Consider the following 13,723-nt stretch of genomic DNA (forward strand, 5'->3'; position numbering starts at 1 on the left):
AAAGGCGCATAAGATCCTTTCTTAATGAAACCAGAGTGATTTTTCCGTACCGATCCGTCGTGCAAGCGTTTTGAAACCCCCTCCGGAGGAGGAACAGTACGCTGCGCGCCGCGGCGTGTGCTGAAGTGCAAAGCCAGTAATAATAATTCGGTTTTGCGCATGCGCGCGCTACGTGAACTGTATGCTGTGCATTGGGAAGCGCTACCCTTCAACGAAGTCGTAGCGGGCGCAATGTGTTAATTTTCTTGCCCTTGACTTTGGACAACAAGTTTTTGAGCGGATAGTCAGTATATACGTGGACTAGTCTGGTTTCTTGAGTGCTACTTCGGACAAAATTTAATACTTTTGAAAATTTGAGAGGAAATTGTACGACAATACTTGGGTGTGTGTGCGAAATTGGGAACGACGTTTTTTTTCTGTGTTTGCTCTTTGGAAATAGTGACTACATTTCTACATATTTCAATGTGGGGGTGGGGATGAGGAGGGGTCAGTGGAGGGGGTTTATAGGAGGGGGAGCAGCACGTGGCTGATGCTCTGCACCAGCAGCCACCGATTCCCTGCCTCTTCCTCCCACATGACCTTCCAGCATCCTCCGCCGAGGGTGCATCATGAGTTTGTTCCGATCAAATCGTGAATTCGTACTTTTATGAATGTCTGGAAGGTGGAATTGGGAGTTGTTCTGGTCGGAAGGATTGCATATCAGCATTGAGATTATCGTGCTTCTGATATTTTTCGCCAGTGAAGTCTTGGTTCGTCGATCCATACAGGTACCGGCTTCTTAGGAATGTGCTGTTTGCATGGAAAGTAGTCTGAAGGCGCAAATCTTGTCTTGCGAGCTATAATGTGGGTGTAAAGTACTTCTAATACATCTCATTTGCCGGGTCATTGATAGTCAGGATTTCACGGTGTTATGGATCTATTATTCTACTCTAGGTGTTTACTGTGCATAGAGTAATCCACAGTCCTGCATCCCACTTCCCAGCGGTTCAAGGTGCGTCCTACTTGACGGACAGTGTGCCCACTTGAGGTTTTAGCTTCTTATCACTCCTGTGAAAATCAATTTTCTGAGCAGTATTGGAAGGCACGCCCATTTATACTGGTTTTTTTATCTCATTATTGGTATCCATTTCGTCGCATTCAATGCTGTTCTCCATTCATTACGACTGTTTCCAGCGCCCTGTCTGCAGTTAGGGAAAAACGATCTCTTTTAGTAGCTAAAAATCAGGCAGCACTGATTCCGTGCGTTTCTCTTTGCAAATCGTGAAATAATTACGGTGAAGCGTATTATTTAAACTTCCACTGTTTCTCATCGGTCACAACTCTTACTGTTTCAATTTCCTAAATGCGAGAACTGTGACTCAATATCTGGCGAAAGTTGGAGGGCTCTGACTTTTTTGTGCAATCTGAGTAAAAATAGCGGTAGCACCGAGGAATAATCTATGTAGGGCCATTATCAAACCTCATAGCCTTGTCTAATTCACATCCTTACCCTGTGGCAATTTAAGGAAGTTCCTATTGGCCGCTCTCCTTCCCCCAAGTCACCAGTTCCTGTTCTTCTTTCCTCAATACTAAATCAGTGATTCATAACATGGCGAAAGTTTGAGGGCTCTGACCAAGTGACTTTTTTGCAACGTGAGTAAAAATAGCGGAAGCGCTGAGGAATAATCTATGTAGGAGGGGTGTTATCAAACCGCATAGTTCGTGCAGCTTTCTCTAATTCAAATTCGTACCCTTTTGCGAGACAAGGAAGTTCCGATAGTCCTCTCTCATCTCCCCCACCCCCCATCGTCAGCAAATTTTCCGCCATGCGGTCCTTCCCCTCCGTCGAAACGTCGCCAATGTGGACATCCAGACGTCTTTAGTATTAAAAACATCCTTGGCTACCACCACCACCACCGCGGCGTATCTTTTCGACCTCGTCGAAGTGTCTCAGTGTGTGTTTTTATCGATTGTGTGCGGGAATCCAGCCTTGCTGCACCCGCCGCCGACTCAGTCGGTTAAGAGGCCGTGGAAGGAAGGAAGGAAGAAATATTTCCCTTTTCCGTGTGGTGGATCATATCTTTTTTATGTGAATACCTCTTTTTTTCGATCTCTCCCCCTACCTCTCCTCCCTTCCTCCCTGCTATCTTGTGACGTTGCCGGCCGTATAAAGGGAGGGGTGGGGGTTGGGAAGTCCCTTAGGGACGTGGTTCTCCATCGCCCCCGTGGTGGAGAGAAACACAGCCAGTGTGTTTGCAGTTCTCTGCTGAGGATACACGTCCCCCAGGCGTGTGTAAACGCGGATTCTTTTCTGCCTCGTCGCCTTCCTCCACTCAAAGTGCATAAGTGTTTTCCAGAGGCTTGCTTGAAGGGGTGGTGAAGTTATATTCGTCGAAGTACTGATTCCTGTTTCTTAGTTGTTTTCGCCTCTCCGAATTCTGAAGAGTTTACGTCCTACGTTATAGAATATTTTGTTCCTTTTTTCTGCCATGTATTCTACTTCACTAGTTTCTGGAAAAAATTAGGAGTGATTCCGTTCGGAGTGTATTCTTAGGACGTGTTCCCGCTCTCTTTCTATGATGAATAAGCTATGGTGTTTAGTGACCGTGTGGTAAAGTTTATGCGTGCCTCGAATCAGAGCTCATTTTTCTTGAATATCCTATAGACTTGGATTTTCTTTTTATGAGCAGCAGTAAAAATTGTTGGTTTTCTTCTGATAAACCGCAACTGACTTTGTCATTTGATATGCTGCTGATCGTGAGATTTCATCAGTGAAACTTTCCTGGATTTAGTACGGATTTTATTATAGAAGTATGACTAAGTTGGGACTTCCTCTGCGGCTAGTGTGACATTTTCTTGAATATCCTATTGAATTGGATTTTCTTTTCATGAGCAGCAGTAAAAATTGTTGGTTTTCTTCTGATAAACCGCAACTGACTTTGTCATTTAATACGCTGCTGATCGTGAGATTTCATCAGTGAAACTTTCCTGGATTTAGTACGGATTTTATTATAGAAGTATGACTAAGTTGGGACTTCCTCTGCGGCTAGTGTGACATTTACCGAGATTGAAGTGGTTTAGGTTCAATAACCTAGTGAAATATCTGTGATAGAATTTTGAAGTGCGCTATTCTGCGTTATCTGTCGTTTTCTTGTTCATCAGAATTATATTAACATCAGCTCACAGCCCAAAAACCCAGCTTGAAAGTGTTGTGCCTAAATTATGGATACTGTTTATTGAGTTTGACTGAGTTCAGCCCACCATTATTTTCCGAATCCATCACGTAACGTTGCTGGTTTCTCCGTGGGTAGTAGTCACCTTTTGAATTAATGATACCGTCTTCCATCTTTCACTTCCAATCGCTTCTCATCACGTGGTGTCTGCTCTTCCAAGCATAAACGGGGAAAATCCCCCTCCTTGCTTCTGTCCTTAGGGAGAAAATAATCGATGTCTGGCGGTTCACTTCCAATATCATAGACATTTTGTTCTTCCGGTGAACTACTAGTCAAACTAAGCCAAAAAAATTCATGCCGGAGTTGGGCATTATTTCATTTCATCGCTGTAACTATCTCTAATTCAAGGTTTGAAAGATTTGCTCATGATTTACACTAAAAAAAAGTCAAGCCCTTCTCCTTGTAAACAACTGAGTGGTAAACCAAACGATTTCGCTCAGTCTCACTCCGTGGCGCCTTTGGATGTATGTGTTTGATCTCCCAGTGATATCGTGCCTCGCATCCCAATCGCCCTGAAACAGTCATTTGTTTGGCGAGCGCGCATCGTCGCGGTCGTAAACAACGCGAGAAACCACGAGAGCATTGCAGTGAGAATTGATCCGTTTTCATGCCCGAGTTTTTGAGTTCGCAAATCTAGATAAAGGCTTGATTTCTAAGGTTTAGGGACGCGGTAGAGTTCATACTTTGCAGCGTTAAAGGCTTGATTCCCTGAAAGATGTGTATTTAACTTGACTTTTAGTTATTTTTGCTCCGTGTTGGGGAATCAATGTCGAGAACACCGTTCTATTGGATTATTATGAGTTGTTAATAGTTTGTTAAGTAGATGGGAGAGGAGCGTTTTACGTTACGCAAAATATCGATAAAATACATTTTTTCTGTTATTGGTAGCGAAAAAATCCTATTGAAGAATGTTTTATGGTAGACATATGTAGTGTAGCGTTTAATGATGATGTGATAAGTTATTTTCTATTGAATTCATATTTAACGCACTCAGTCACTCTTTCACCGTTTATCAATATTAGTATCAATCATTTATACCGTATTCAGATGTCCTGAATAGCTAAAATAATAGTCTGTGTATTTCAATGATAATCTGATTGATTCTTATTGCGTTTTTTCTATCATATCACTCGTGGTTCTATTTTTATCAACGGTTTTCATACTTGGTTGGCCTTTTCAACAGTTGCGAGGTACACTTCCTACAAATCACGGGACACTTGAACCATTAGTTTATAATTTCAGTATCGATTGCCATTGATTGCGTTATTTTAAGTAGATTTTAATTGCTGAGATTGCGGCAGTTGAGTAAGTTAAGTCCTATTTGCGATTAAAATAACTTTTTACTAATTTGGTAATAATTTAATGTGTAATACACAAGGAGTTTGCTAACACGAGCAGCGTTTTCCTTTTACTACTTGCTTCATCTCGTGGAGAGGAGATGATTTAATTAAATTACATACATTTTCCTCGGTCTTTCGTCACTGTGTTCTTACGTCGCGGCGAAAGTAAGTTTCTCCGTCCCACTAAGTCCTATTTATGTCATTTTTCCTTTCCCTCATTGCGCCACTCTCTTCTCCTATAGACGCTCTTCCTCCTCTCTGCCCTGCCTCAGCCCTTCCAGCAGCGTTCTTGGTCGTTTGCGCCTTAATCCTCTGTAGGACTCGCGCGGCGGCAGCGCGTGAATTGGCTTTGCTGTCGCATAGCTCCGTTTTACCCCATTAAACTTCCCCTCAATACCCCCTCCTTCTCCTCCTCCTGCTACCCCATTTAACCCTCGCCTCCCTCGTAACCAAACCGCGCCGCAACAACATACACCCTACCTTCAAATGCGGCCTCGTTCCATTCATTCGACCGCCTCCCGCTAGTGTTTTGTTTTTGTTTATTTTTTTTCTTTTTTTCTTTTCGAGCGCAAGACGTTAGAGCGGGAGGTAGGTATAGGAGGGGTGGTGAAAAATAAAAAAGGAGGGGGGAAAAAATGACCTGTCTTTTATAGTGGGGAAAGGGTTGGAAAAATTCCGACCGAACGATTTACTTTGTCCGCATCGTAGTCGTGGTGCCCTCTTCTCCCTGGGTGAAATAATAAAATACAGAACTGAATCACCCCCACTCTGCTCTCTCCTCTCTCCCTTTGGGAAACTCTTTCAAGGCGTAATATTTTTCTCTTCTTGGAGTGCCCTCTATCTCCCACGGAGAAAGGAGTGCGCCAGTGGAGTTTCTCCGGCCTCGACTCTCTGAGGTGCTAATGTAATGAGGGTATTTCGGGATCGACACTTAGCACAAAAATAAATAGGTCGCTTCTCTACCTTGAATCGGAGCGTCTTGTATATGCGGCTAGTAGACCATTACTTATCTCAAACTATTTTAAGCGCTCAAATTCGCGCTTAGTTATGTATCTAAAGACAACCAAGTCTTTCTTTCGAAGAAAGTGTTACTATAGTTAATACCTAAACTGTTACTCAAATTATTTATTTCTCTCGACTTCACGGAGGGATTTTATAGTGTCGCCATTCCTTTGAAGATGCTTCTTCCGGCGTTAGTTGTGGTACCGAAAAATCCCTTTTCCCTTTAATGTGGTAAATCAGGCGCTCATATTTAATCTAGGTATATCCTACTGCAGGTATCGCCTTTTTTCAGAGAATCATATCTATTGAGAATATTAATCCAGGGTTAATAATCAGAAATAATTATTCAATTTCCCATGCACGTGCATGGACTGCTGTTTTATGGCTACCGAGCCCATTAAAGATCAGTCTTGAGTTGACGGAAGTGGTTTTTTAGTGGACTGAAATCTGATTTGGGGGCAGCCGGACTCTTTATACTTGCCCTCTTATTAAATCAGGCTTTGATTCCATTGGTTTTTTTCTCTCATTTCCCTTCCTGGAAAAAGCATTCCATTCCGTTGTGGAAAGGAATCCACCGATCAACTCGGGGTCGTAATAGGATAACGCATAGCTTTCGTGATTATTGGATTGTCCTTTTCGCCCGTGAATCTCGCTTAGCAATTTGCCGCGCATGAATAAAATATCAAGCTATCGGCGGACCCTTTACCGGACTTGAGAACGTGGCTCAGCGGTTGCAGCGAGTGTATTTCGAATCGCTCCTTCCTAGTTGGGCTGTGCCGTCGGACGATATTATTAGCAGCTTCGGTCGAAAACGGAGTAGTAAAACGGTGCTGCGTGCTCTCTAGTTCTATTCTTGGGGAATAATTTTGGATTCACCTTTCCCTTTTTCCTTCGCTTAAAGTTTTATCATTTTCATTCCGTGATCTGATGCGCTAAAAGTTTCATTTTCCCTCATGTGTTTCATTGATTCTCCTCAGTATCAGTTTTGGATTCTTGAGATTCACTCTTGTCCAAATTTTTCGTAGTTTGTCGATAAATATTGTTCCCACGCCTCTGTTTTTTCCCAAATCACAGTATTTTATTTCTGAGTTAGGTAGCTATACTGATACATTTATTTCGTTTTCCTAATGGCTTTTATCTCAGGACTCCAATCGTCTTCTCTCTTCATAAAAAGTTAACTCTTGAATCTGCATTGTATTTTTCCTGGTAATTATTTCATCTCCCTCTAGTTCTTTTAAGTTTCTTTCGTAGTCTTTACAAATTATCTCAGTAAACCATATCGCTTCTCATGGGCCAAGTCCACTTTTGACGCAAACATCCTTAAGTTTATGTGACCCATTCAACACATTTAAAGAGTCGTCAATGGTATTCGGACTAGTGACTCGACTGGAAAATTGACTCCATATAAATGTGATTGCTTCGCAAAATGTTTGTATTCCGATCGCTAATGTGCCAAAGTGGATTGCGGTGCGTACATGATGTGAAGTAAATTGTATTTTATTCAGAAATATTATTTCGATCGTTGTTTTGACAAAAGGCACGACCAGTTGACGGAACTATTGTGATATCACCACCAAATCGCGTCGGAAACTTTTTTGATGACTATTTGGACTTAGTTATGTTTTTACCAGCACACACTGAAACCCTTGTCGCATTTATTTTCGCAACCTTATCGTAAAAATATAAGGAGACGCTAACACTTTGCGTGGAAGCAGATCGTTCAGAACGATATCGCATCAGAAAGTGTGTATTACTTCTGGTGCCGAACTGTATTAATTTGTGTGGGCAGTAATAAATATTTGAAACGTATGCTCTCGTATCATTCCAGTATTAGTGCTTAAAAAAAGTGAGGGGACACGACCAGCTTGCGTGGCGTGTGTTGTGGTTGAATCAGGGTCAGACGCCACGGTGTCCCTGTTTCTCGCGATACCCTGCAAGTGGTTGGATGTTTAATTCCCTTAGTGCGAGACACCGGCATAGAGAGATAGATAGGGAGTAGGGGAGTGTGTTGAGGTGGAGGAAGACGGTTCTGTGTTTGTGGTGTCATCAACGCTCCGTGTCTCTCGCCATGAAAGACGAAGGCACGCTGCTGCCCTCGCAGCCCGACGGCGACCTGCTGCAACTTCCCCGAAGGAGGAACTGCAACCGACTGAGGCGACCGAGGCTGTTTGGAAGGGCTAGGGTTTATCTGAGGTCCAAGTGGTCTCCCAAATCGGTACGTTCCGACTTGTATGCTGTTGGTCGTACAGAGAATGCCATCGGTGTCCATTCTTAATAGAATAATAATACAAATAAAAATAATTTTTATAAAAAGGATATTTATCGCGAACTATTAAAATACAAGTATATTTGTTTAAATCAATTTTTCAATGAGCTTTCATGAAAACAAATTTGTTGTAATGACAAAATCATTTAAATGATCGCAGCGCTGCCATCGGATTTTGGTGGCCACTTTTTTTTAACTAATCTCCATATTTAATTTTAAATACTGAATAATAGTAGATATATTGTTAAATCATAATAAATGTGTTAGGATATTGCATTGTCATCTGGTTTTGAGTCATTCTGAAACTTTCAGCTAGATATCTCACCGGAAAGTGCGTTGAAATTGAGTTTCAATATTTGACCTGGACAAAATGAGAAACATCAGAGCGAGTTTATAAAAATATTATAAAATAGCTCCCGCTCTGCCGTTTTCTTAGGGCACAATTATAAACGGGGTGTATCTTTTTTCTAAGGCGCACCCAGGGCCCGATTTGAATGAAAAGAGGCCCTAGGGTATTCCAAGTATGAGGCCCTTTCACCTCCAATTTTTGAGTTTTTAATGTACCTGAGAGATAATAAAATACATCATTACTGAGATATATATCAGTATGTTAAATGAAACATGTTTCGATTGTTACTTGCAAATATTTGCCATAGCAATCAGTAAACCTGAACTATACTTTGATGCAATCTAGTAGGTACAAACAAACAGAACCAATGAGCCAATAGCGTGGACTTAACCAATACATTTTAATGTATCTTTATTAGTAGTCGTATAATTTCTCCTAGTTTTCGGCTTAGTGATTTTGTGCTCACTGTTTTTCTAATAGTGTGATGTTAATTTTGCATAGATGTCTAATGTAGGCTCCTCTTAATCTTGAGGCCCGAGGCCCAAGCACAGTTAGCTTACAGGAAAATACGGCCCTTAATATGGTCCAAAAGGCCTCCTTTCATTTCTTTCGGTCTTAAGGGAAATCATATTATATATCGTGCAAGTGCTAGAGACTCCAGCAGAGACCTCTATTGTAGTAAAGTTGATAGTATATCTTATGTATATCTATTTTAAATGATGTATTGTTGCGATGTAATCATATTTTTGGAGGTTATTGCAGCATCGTTTTTCTGCACTATATTCTTAATCGAGCTCTTCATCCAGTACTCGTTCTAACATTGCAAATTTCACATGAGCGTCTTGATTCAATTTTCTGCTAATATGTACCATCATGCCTGGTCCATCTCTCCACAAACTAATCACTCATCCTTACACTGTGTAAGCAACTTATTTTTTTTAAATAGTCAAAAATAGATTGCCGAATATGTGTAACATGTACATCAATGCTACTCTCTCCCTCTCCATCCCTAATCTTACTTTCCATAGACCTGCAGCAGATTTAAAATTTATTTATAAGTTTCTCAATTCCACCATTGACTGCCCTGAATTGGTCTTTTTTTACCAATTTCAAATTCCACGCCCGCCCCACCCGTACTAATCCCCTAATCCACGTGGCTATTCCCAGACTCTCACTTACTAAACTTTCGTTTTTCTTCCGCATTGATTCTTTATTGAACTCACCCCTCCACACATTGACCCCTTTGCTCTTCCATTGCAATCCTTTTTAATTCTAATCCTTCCTCTCTCCCATCTGTCATATAACTTGCTTGTTCCGGTCCATTTTTGTTGTCTTTTTTGTAAATTTGATTTCTGTTTCTTCTTGTTATATGTATTGCTTGTATGTCCTCAAATTTATGTATTGTTTCTTGATCACTATGAAATGGCAACACTGCCTTATGTGGTTATCTATCTTTCAAAGAAAAAGAAATAAGCATTACAAATATCTGAAGTGGGCCTTATATCATCTGCCGGACTAGAAAAACAGAACACCCGACGAGGTCGTTGGTAATAGCGTACCCGACTGGTTTTCGTGGTGAGGTTAAATTTCGTCCCACATCCGAGTTTTATATCGATCCCAGAAGGGTGCATCCCAGGTGATGTCGTCGTAAATCTCGGCTTTTACGCTCTTCAATAAGTTTCCTCGGCGTGCACCGTGTTGCGAAGTTGTTGAAATATGTAGCCCGCACTTTTAGAAAGACCGTTTATCGGAGCGTTTGGCCTCGCGGCCGGAAAACCTTAAGATCTATACATTTGCCAGTTCAGTACCTACTCGGTCGAATAGCGGTGTTTTATTATTTTTTTGTTTTATATTTTCTTTGCTCACCTTGATCCGCTAGGCGAAATATTTATGGAACTAGCCATAAAAAGAAAGGTGACAGAGTGGATGTGTTGATCGGAAGCGGCCAGAAAGGTGGAAAGTTATGTGTACTTCGGTGATGTGATGCCACGATGTATTTTCATGGCCGTCTCTGCGAAAAATATCTCTTGTATTATTATCTATGAGCCTGTAGCTGGCCTGCGAGTCTGCGGCATGTGGTGTAGTTGTTATTTGGGTGATCATATTATTTTTGGATAAAAAGAGGAATCATAATTTTAATTTAGTTTTTTGCACCCATGAATTCATACATGGCCTTACTCAACCTTGTTTTGAGAAGGTTGCATTGTTAAAAATTATAATAACCTAGATACTATTTCTGAGGTCCCTAGAAACTGTTGTTGTTGTTGTAAATTATCTGTTTTTGTGCAAGGAAGTTAGGCGAGTTGTCATTACAACTTGATCATTAAGTAGGTACATGGCTCTTTTATTTCCTTTCCTCCGCTGTTAATTGTCAGTATTTTGGATCTTATATGATGAATTTATTATTCTTTTTCGAGGCATGCTATGTAAAGAATCATGAGTGGGATTATGAAAACGTAAAGAAACAGACTTTGGCTTATGTTTTATTTTAGTGTGGGTCCTTTGCTTAACCCCAGGCAAATAAAATTAGGTGTACGTTGCATCATATTTTTAGCTTTAGTGTGTCTTTTTTTGTGCGGATAGATTTTTCTATGCTCACGTGGGATTATATTTATATGCTCAAATTTATTAAGGAAATTATTTTCTCCGTACGGATATAGCCACAGTAAGTTTACCCGTTGCATATTCAGAAGTACATGTAAGTTTTGAGGGCGGAGTAAAGGTCCGAGGAAGATCCTTATTATGGATTCTCTTTAACTTTTCAACCTAGATTTGTTCTTCAGTATCAAAATACTACTGAATAATCTAGATCCTCTTGAGGTGAAGCTAATTCTTCTCCGCTGTCGGATACCAGAACTCCGGCTACTACTCACATCTAATGCAGACCAAGCTCAGTGGATTTTAATTATTTTTATTCAACAGTTTATGGGCTATAAACGTGTCACGTAACGTTGGGAAAAGTGAAGAAAACATATTTTAAAGAATTATTGTAAAAATTAACCAGATGAAATTGGGAAAGGAAAAATTTCCCTGGCCGAAGGACGGTGGTATCTGACGATAACCCGAGGAAGTAATGGTAAAAATAGATGAAAAAGATCGTGTATGGAAGTTATATACTTACGGGTAGATATGTGATTCAGGTCAAGGAAATATAACATATGAATCAAATTAAAAACGGCAAAGCGAAGGATATATTAATGTGAACAGGTCTTTGGTGATTAAGTTTCGATAACTTACTCTAAACTCAGGTTTGAATTCTAAATTTAGACTTGGGGCCTACAGTGTAATTAGATATTTTGAAATAGTAACTTAGCTAATACTAACGTAAAAAAAATTTTTCATGCTTTTCCAAAGTACCTATTTTAAAAAATTTAGTGAACATTATCGGAGGCTGTATACACAAAATTATTGATGTTATACAAATTGTAAGTTATTGTAATGAAAGTTTCCATACGTAATACCGTGAGTGTTGCCTACAATAAATAAGGAAGGACGCGGCAAGCACAAGTAACTAATAAAACTACGAAATAATGTAATATTTTAGTTTTTATTTCTATGCGTGCTTTATATTTTAGTAAAAGAAGTTTTTACAATCCACTCAATAAAATTTTTGGACTGAATAAATCATATCATTTTGCGAATACTGTGATAAAAATAACGTACTTAACAATCAATAATTTTTCCACGCAATAAAATTTTTGGTTGTTAAAAGTGATTTATTTCTCGCAATGCAGTTCCAACATGTTGCGGTTCATTTAAGCCACATCATTTCTTTATTACAAAATTAGCCTTGCAAATTACGAAGAACTTCTGGCACTCAATATTGATATCAATGACTCGCCAAACTCGATTTAATGCTCTTTGGTTTACGCTTATCGTGTCTACCCCACGAGCGCATAACTATGCTTACGACATGCCCTTTTGCCTTCCTGTGCGAGATGGTCTTCCTCCCTAATTCAGTGTTTCCGGCGGCGTGCTTGACGCCCCTTAAATGTGGATGTCACGCTTTTCCCCTCGTCCTCTTTGTTAGCATTCACTTAACTTCCTGTTTCGCCTGTCGCGACTCCGAGAAAGGAGCGGAATTTCAGGCCCATTCGGTGCCTCTGGCGTGCTAATCGAATCGATTTCTTAGTCTGGTTACATTAGTTTTTTGACACCTGCCGTGTTTAGCACGTTGGATACAAAATGAATGTGAGTTGTCAGAAAGTGAAATCGATAATATTTCTCATGGTTTGCCTATCAAAACCTTATCAAAAGTTTAGTTACACCTTGTTTAGATATTGTAATCATTTCATCTATTCTAATATTGACTGACTGCCCACCTTCATCTTCTTACTTCATACTCTTCTATTCAACTTCCTTTTCTATTTTCTCTACATAACCATATCCAAACCGAACGAATTTGAAGCGGCAATGTTCCTAAACTCTCCGCAGGCACAAATTATGAATTCATTTCGGGGGAGGGGGGATTAAGTTGAATTCAAGTCAACCTTCCCCTATGAATTCTATGGTCCCATTAGACCAGTTCGTGGATAGATCAATTCAATGTTGTAGACATATTCATTTATAAATAAAGCAAGTTTTTTTATGCATAAATGATCAAACGCCACCAAATCTTTTGTTTACTTAGTCGGACAATACTTTGGAGAAATCTCAATAATATTTAATGTGGTGCTTTAGCCCTGATAGCATTATCTGAGGCTAGGTGTGTTTGCCTTCGTGAATATGTTGCTGGTAAAATTATTCTAACTCGGAGATTTCATTTTGTATAATCTAATCTAATATAAATCTTGGAATGGTGTTTATATAAATGCTACCATTCTTGCCAATATTTTATAATCTTGTTGATCTGTTGCACAATAACGATGAATAAAATTCAACCGGACGCTGGCGGCACGTGTTTGCCCGCGTAATGAAAGTAATTGCGTATTTATCAGTGTTCCTTCAGGAAATAGTGTGAACGACAGTGATGTATATTCTTTGATAATGTTTCGAAACGCGCGATTAATAAGGAAGGAGTAATGGATAAATTGGATGGCAGCCAAAAACTTGGTTCTATACTGAATAATTGTTTTTATTTTCTTTGCCTTCGTAATTACTATCTAAAATCTTCATCATTACTCTTTTTTATCTTTTTTCATTTGCTGGGAAACATAAATATACATTGCTATCACTAAAAGCTCTTGGAATGTTGGCTTAGATAATGCTTTTAGTTCTTAACGTATGTCATTAGTATTTCCCATTGGTACATAACGTCTGCCTGTTGGTTTTTTCAAGTTCTTTAATTTTGATCACTATTTCAGGTGTAATTTTTTGTCTCACTAAATTATTTTTATTATAGATACGGGGCTGTGTATACATTTAATTCGATTTTTGCTGAATTTAATTTGTTTTTCGTTTCGTTTAAAATTGCCACAGATTTATACTTTTGTTTTGAGTTTTATTCTATCTATCTACGCTCTACCTCGTAAGCCGCGTCAATAGGCGTGTGGTGGGGTTTTTCAGGACAATTATTCCTTAAGAAGACATGTAAATAATAAATTACATAATGTTA

At 39.7% G+C, this 13,723-nt stretch overlaps 1 protein-coding gene across 7 annotated transcripts in view; it reads left to right on the forward strand.

The window, feature by feature from the left end:
* LOC124163629 (disks large 1 tumor suppressor protein) overlaps nt 1-13,723 on the forward strand; it is a 1,021,363-nt gene that overhangs the window by 784,472 nt on the left and 223,168 nt on the right. Inside the window, exon 1 of one of the 7 annotated variants that reach the window (XM_046540668.1) lies at nt 7,481-7,769. The exons of the other annotated variants lie outside the window; for them this stretch is intronic. Coding sequence (XP_046396624.1) covers nt 7,623-7,769 — 147 coding nt within the window. The 5' untranslated portion in view covers nt 7,481-7,622. Of the gene's footprint in view, nt 1-7,480; nt 7,770-13,723 lie in introns of those variants that run through there. 7 annotated transcript variants of the gene reach the window in all.

Source organism: Ischnura elegans, chromosome 8, assembly GCF_921293095.1.
Source record: "Ischnura elegans chromosome 8, ioIscEleg1.1, whole genome shotgun sequence".
In the NCBI taxonomy this organism is placed as follows: domain Eukaryota; kingdom Metazoa; phylum Arthropoda; class Insecta; order Odonata; family Coenagrionidae; genus Ischnura; species Ischnura elegans.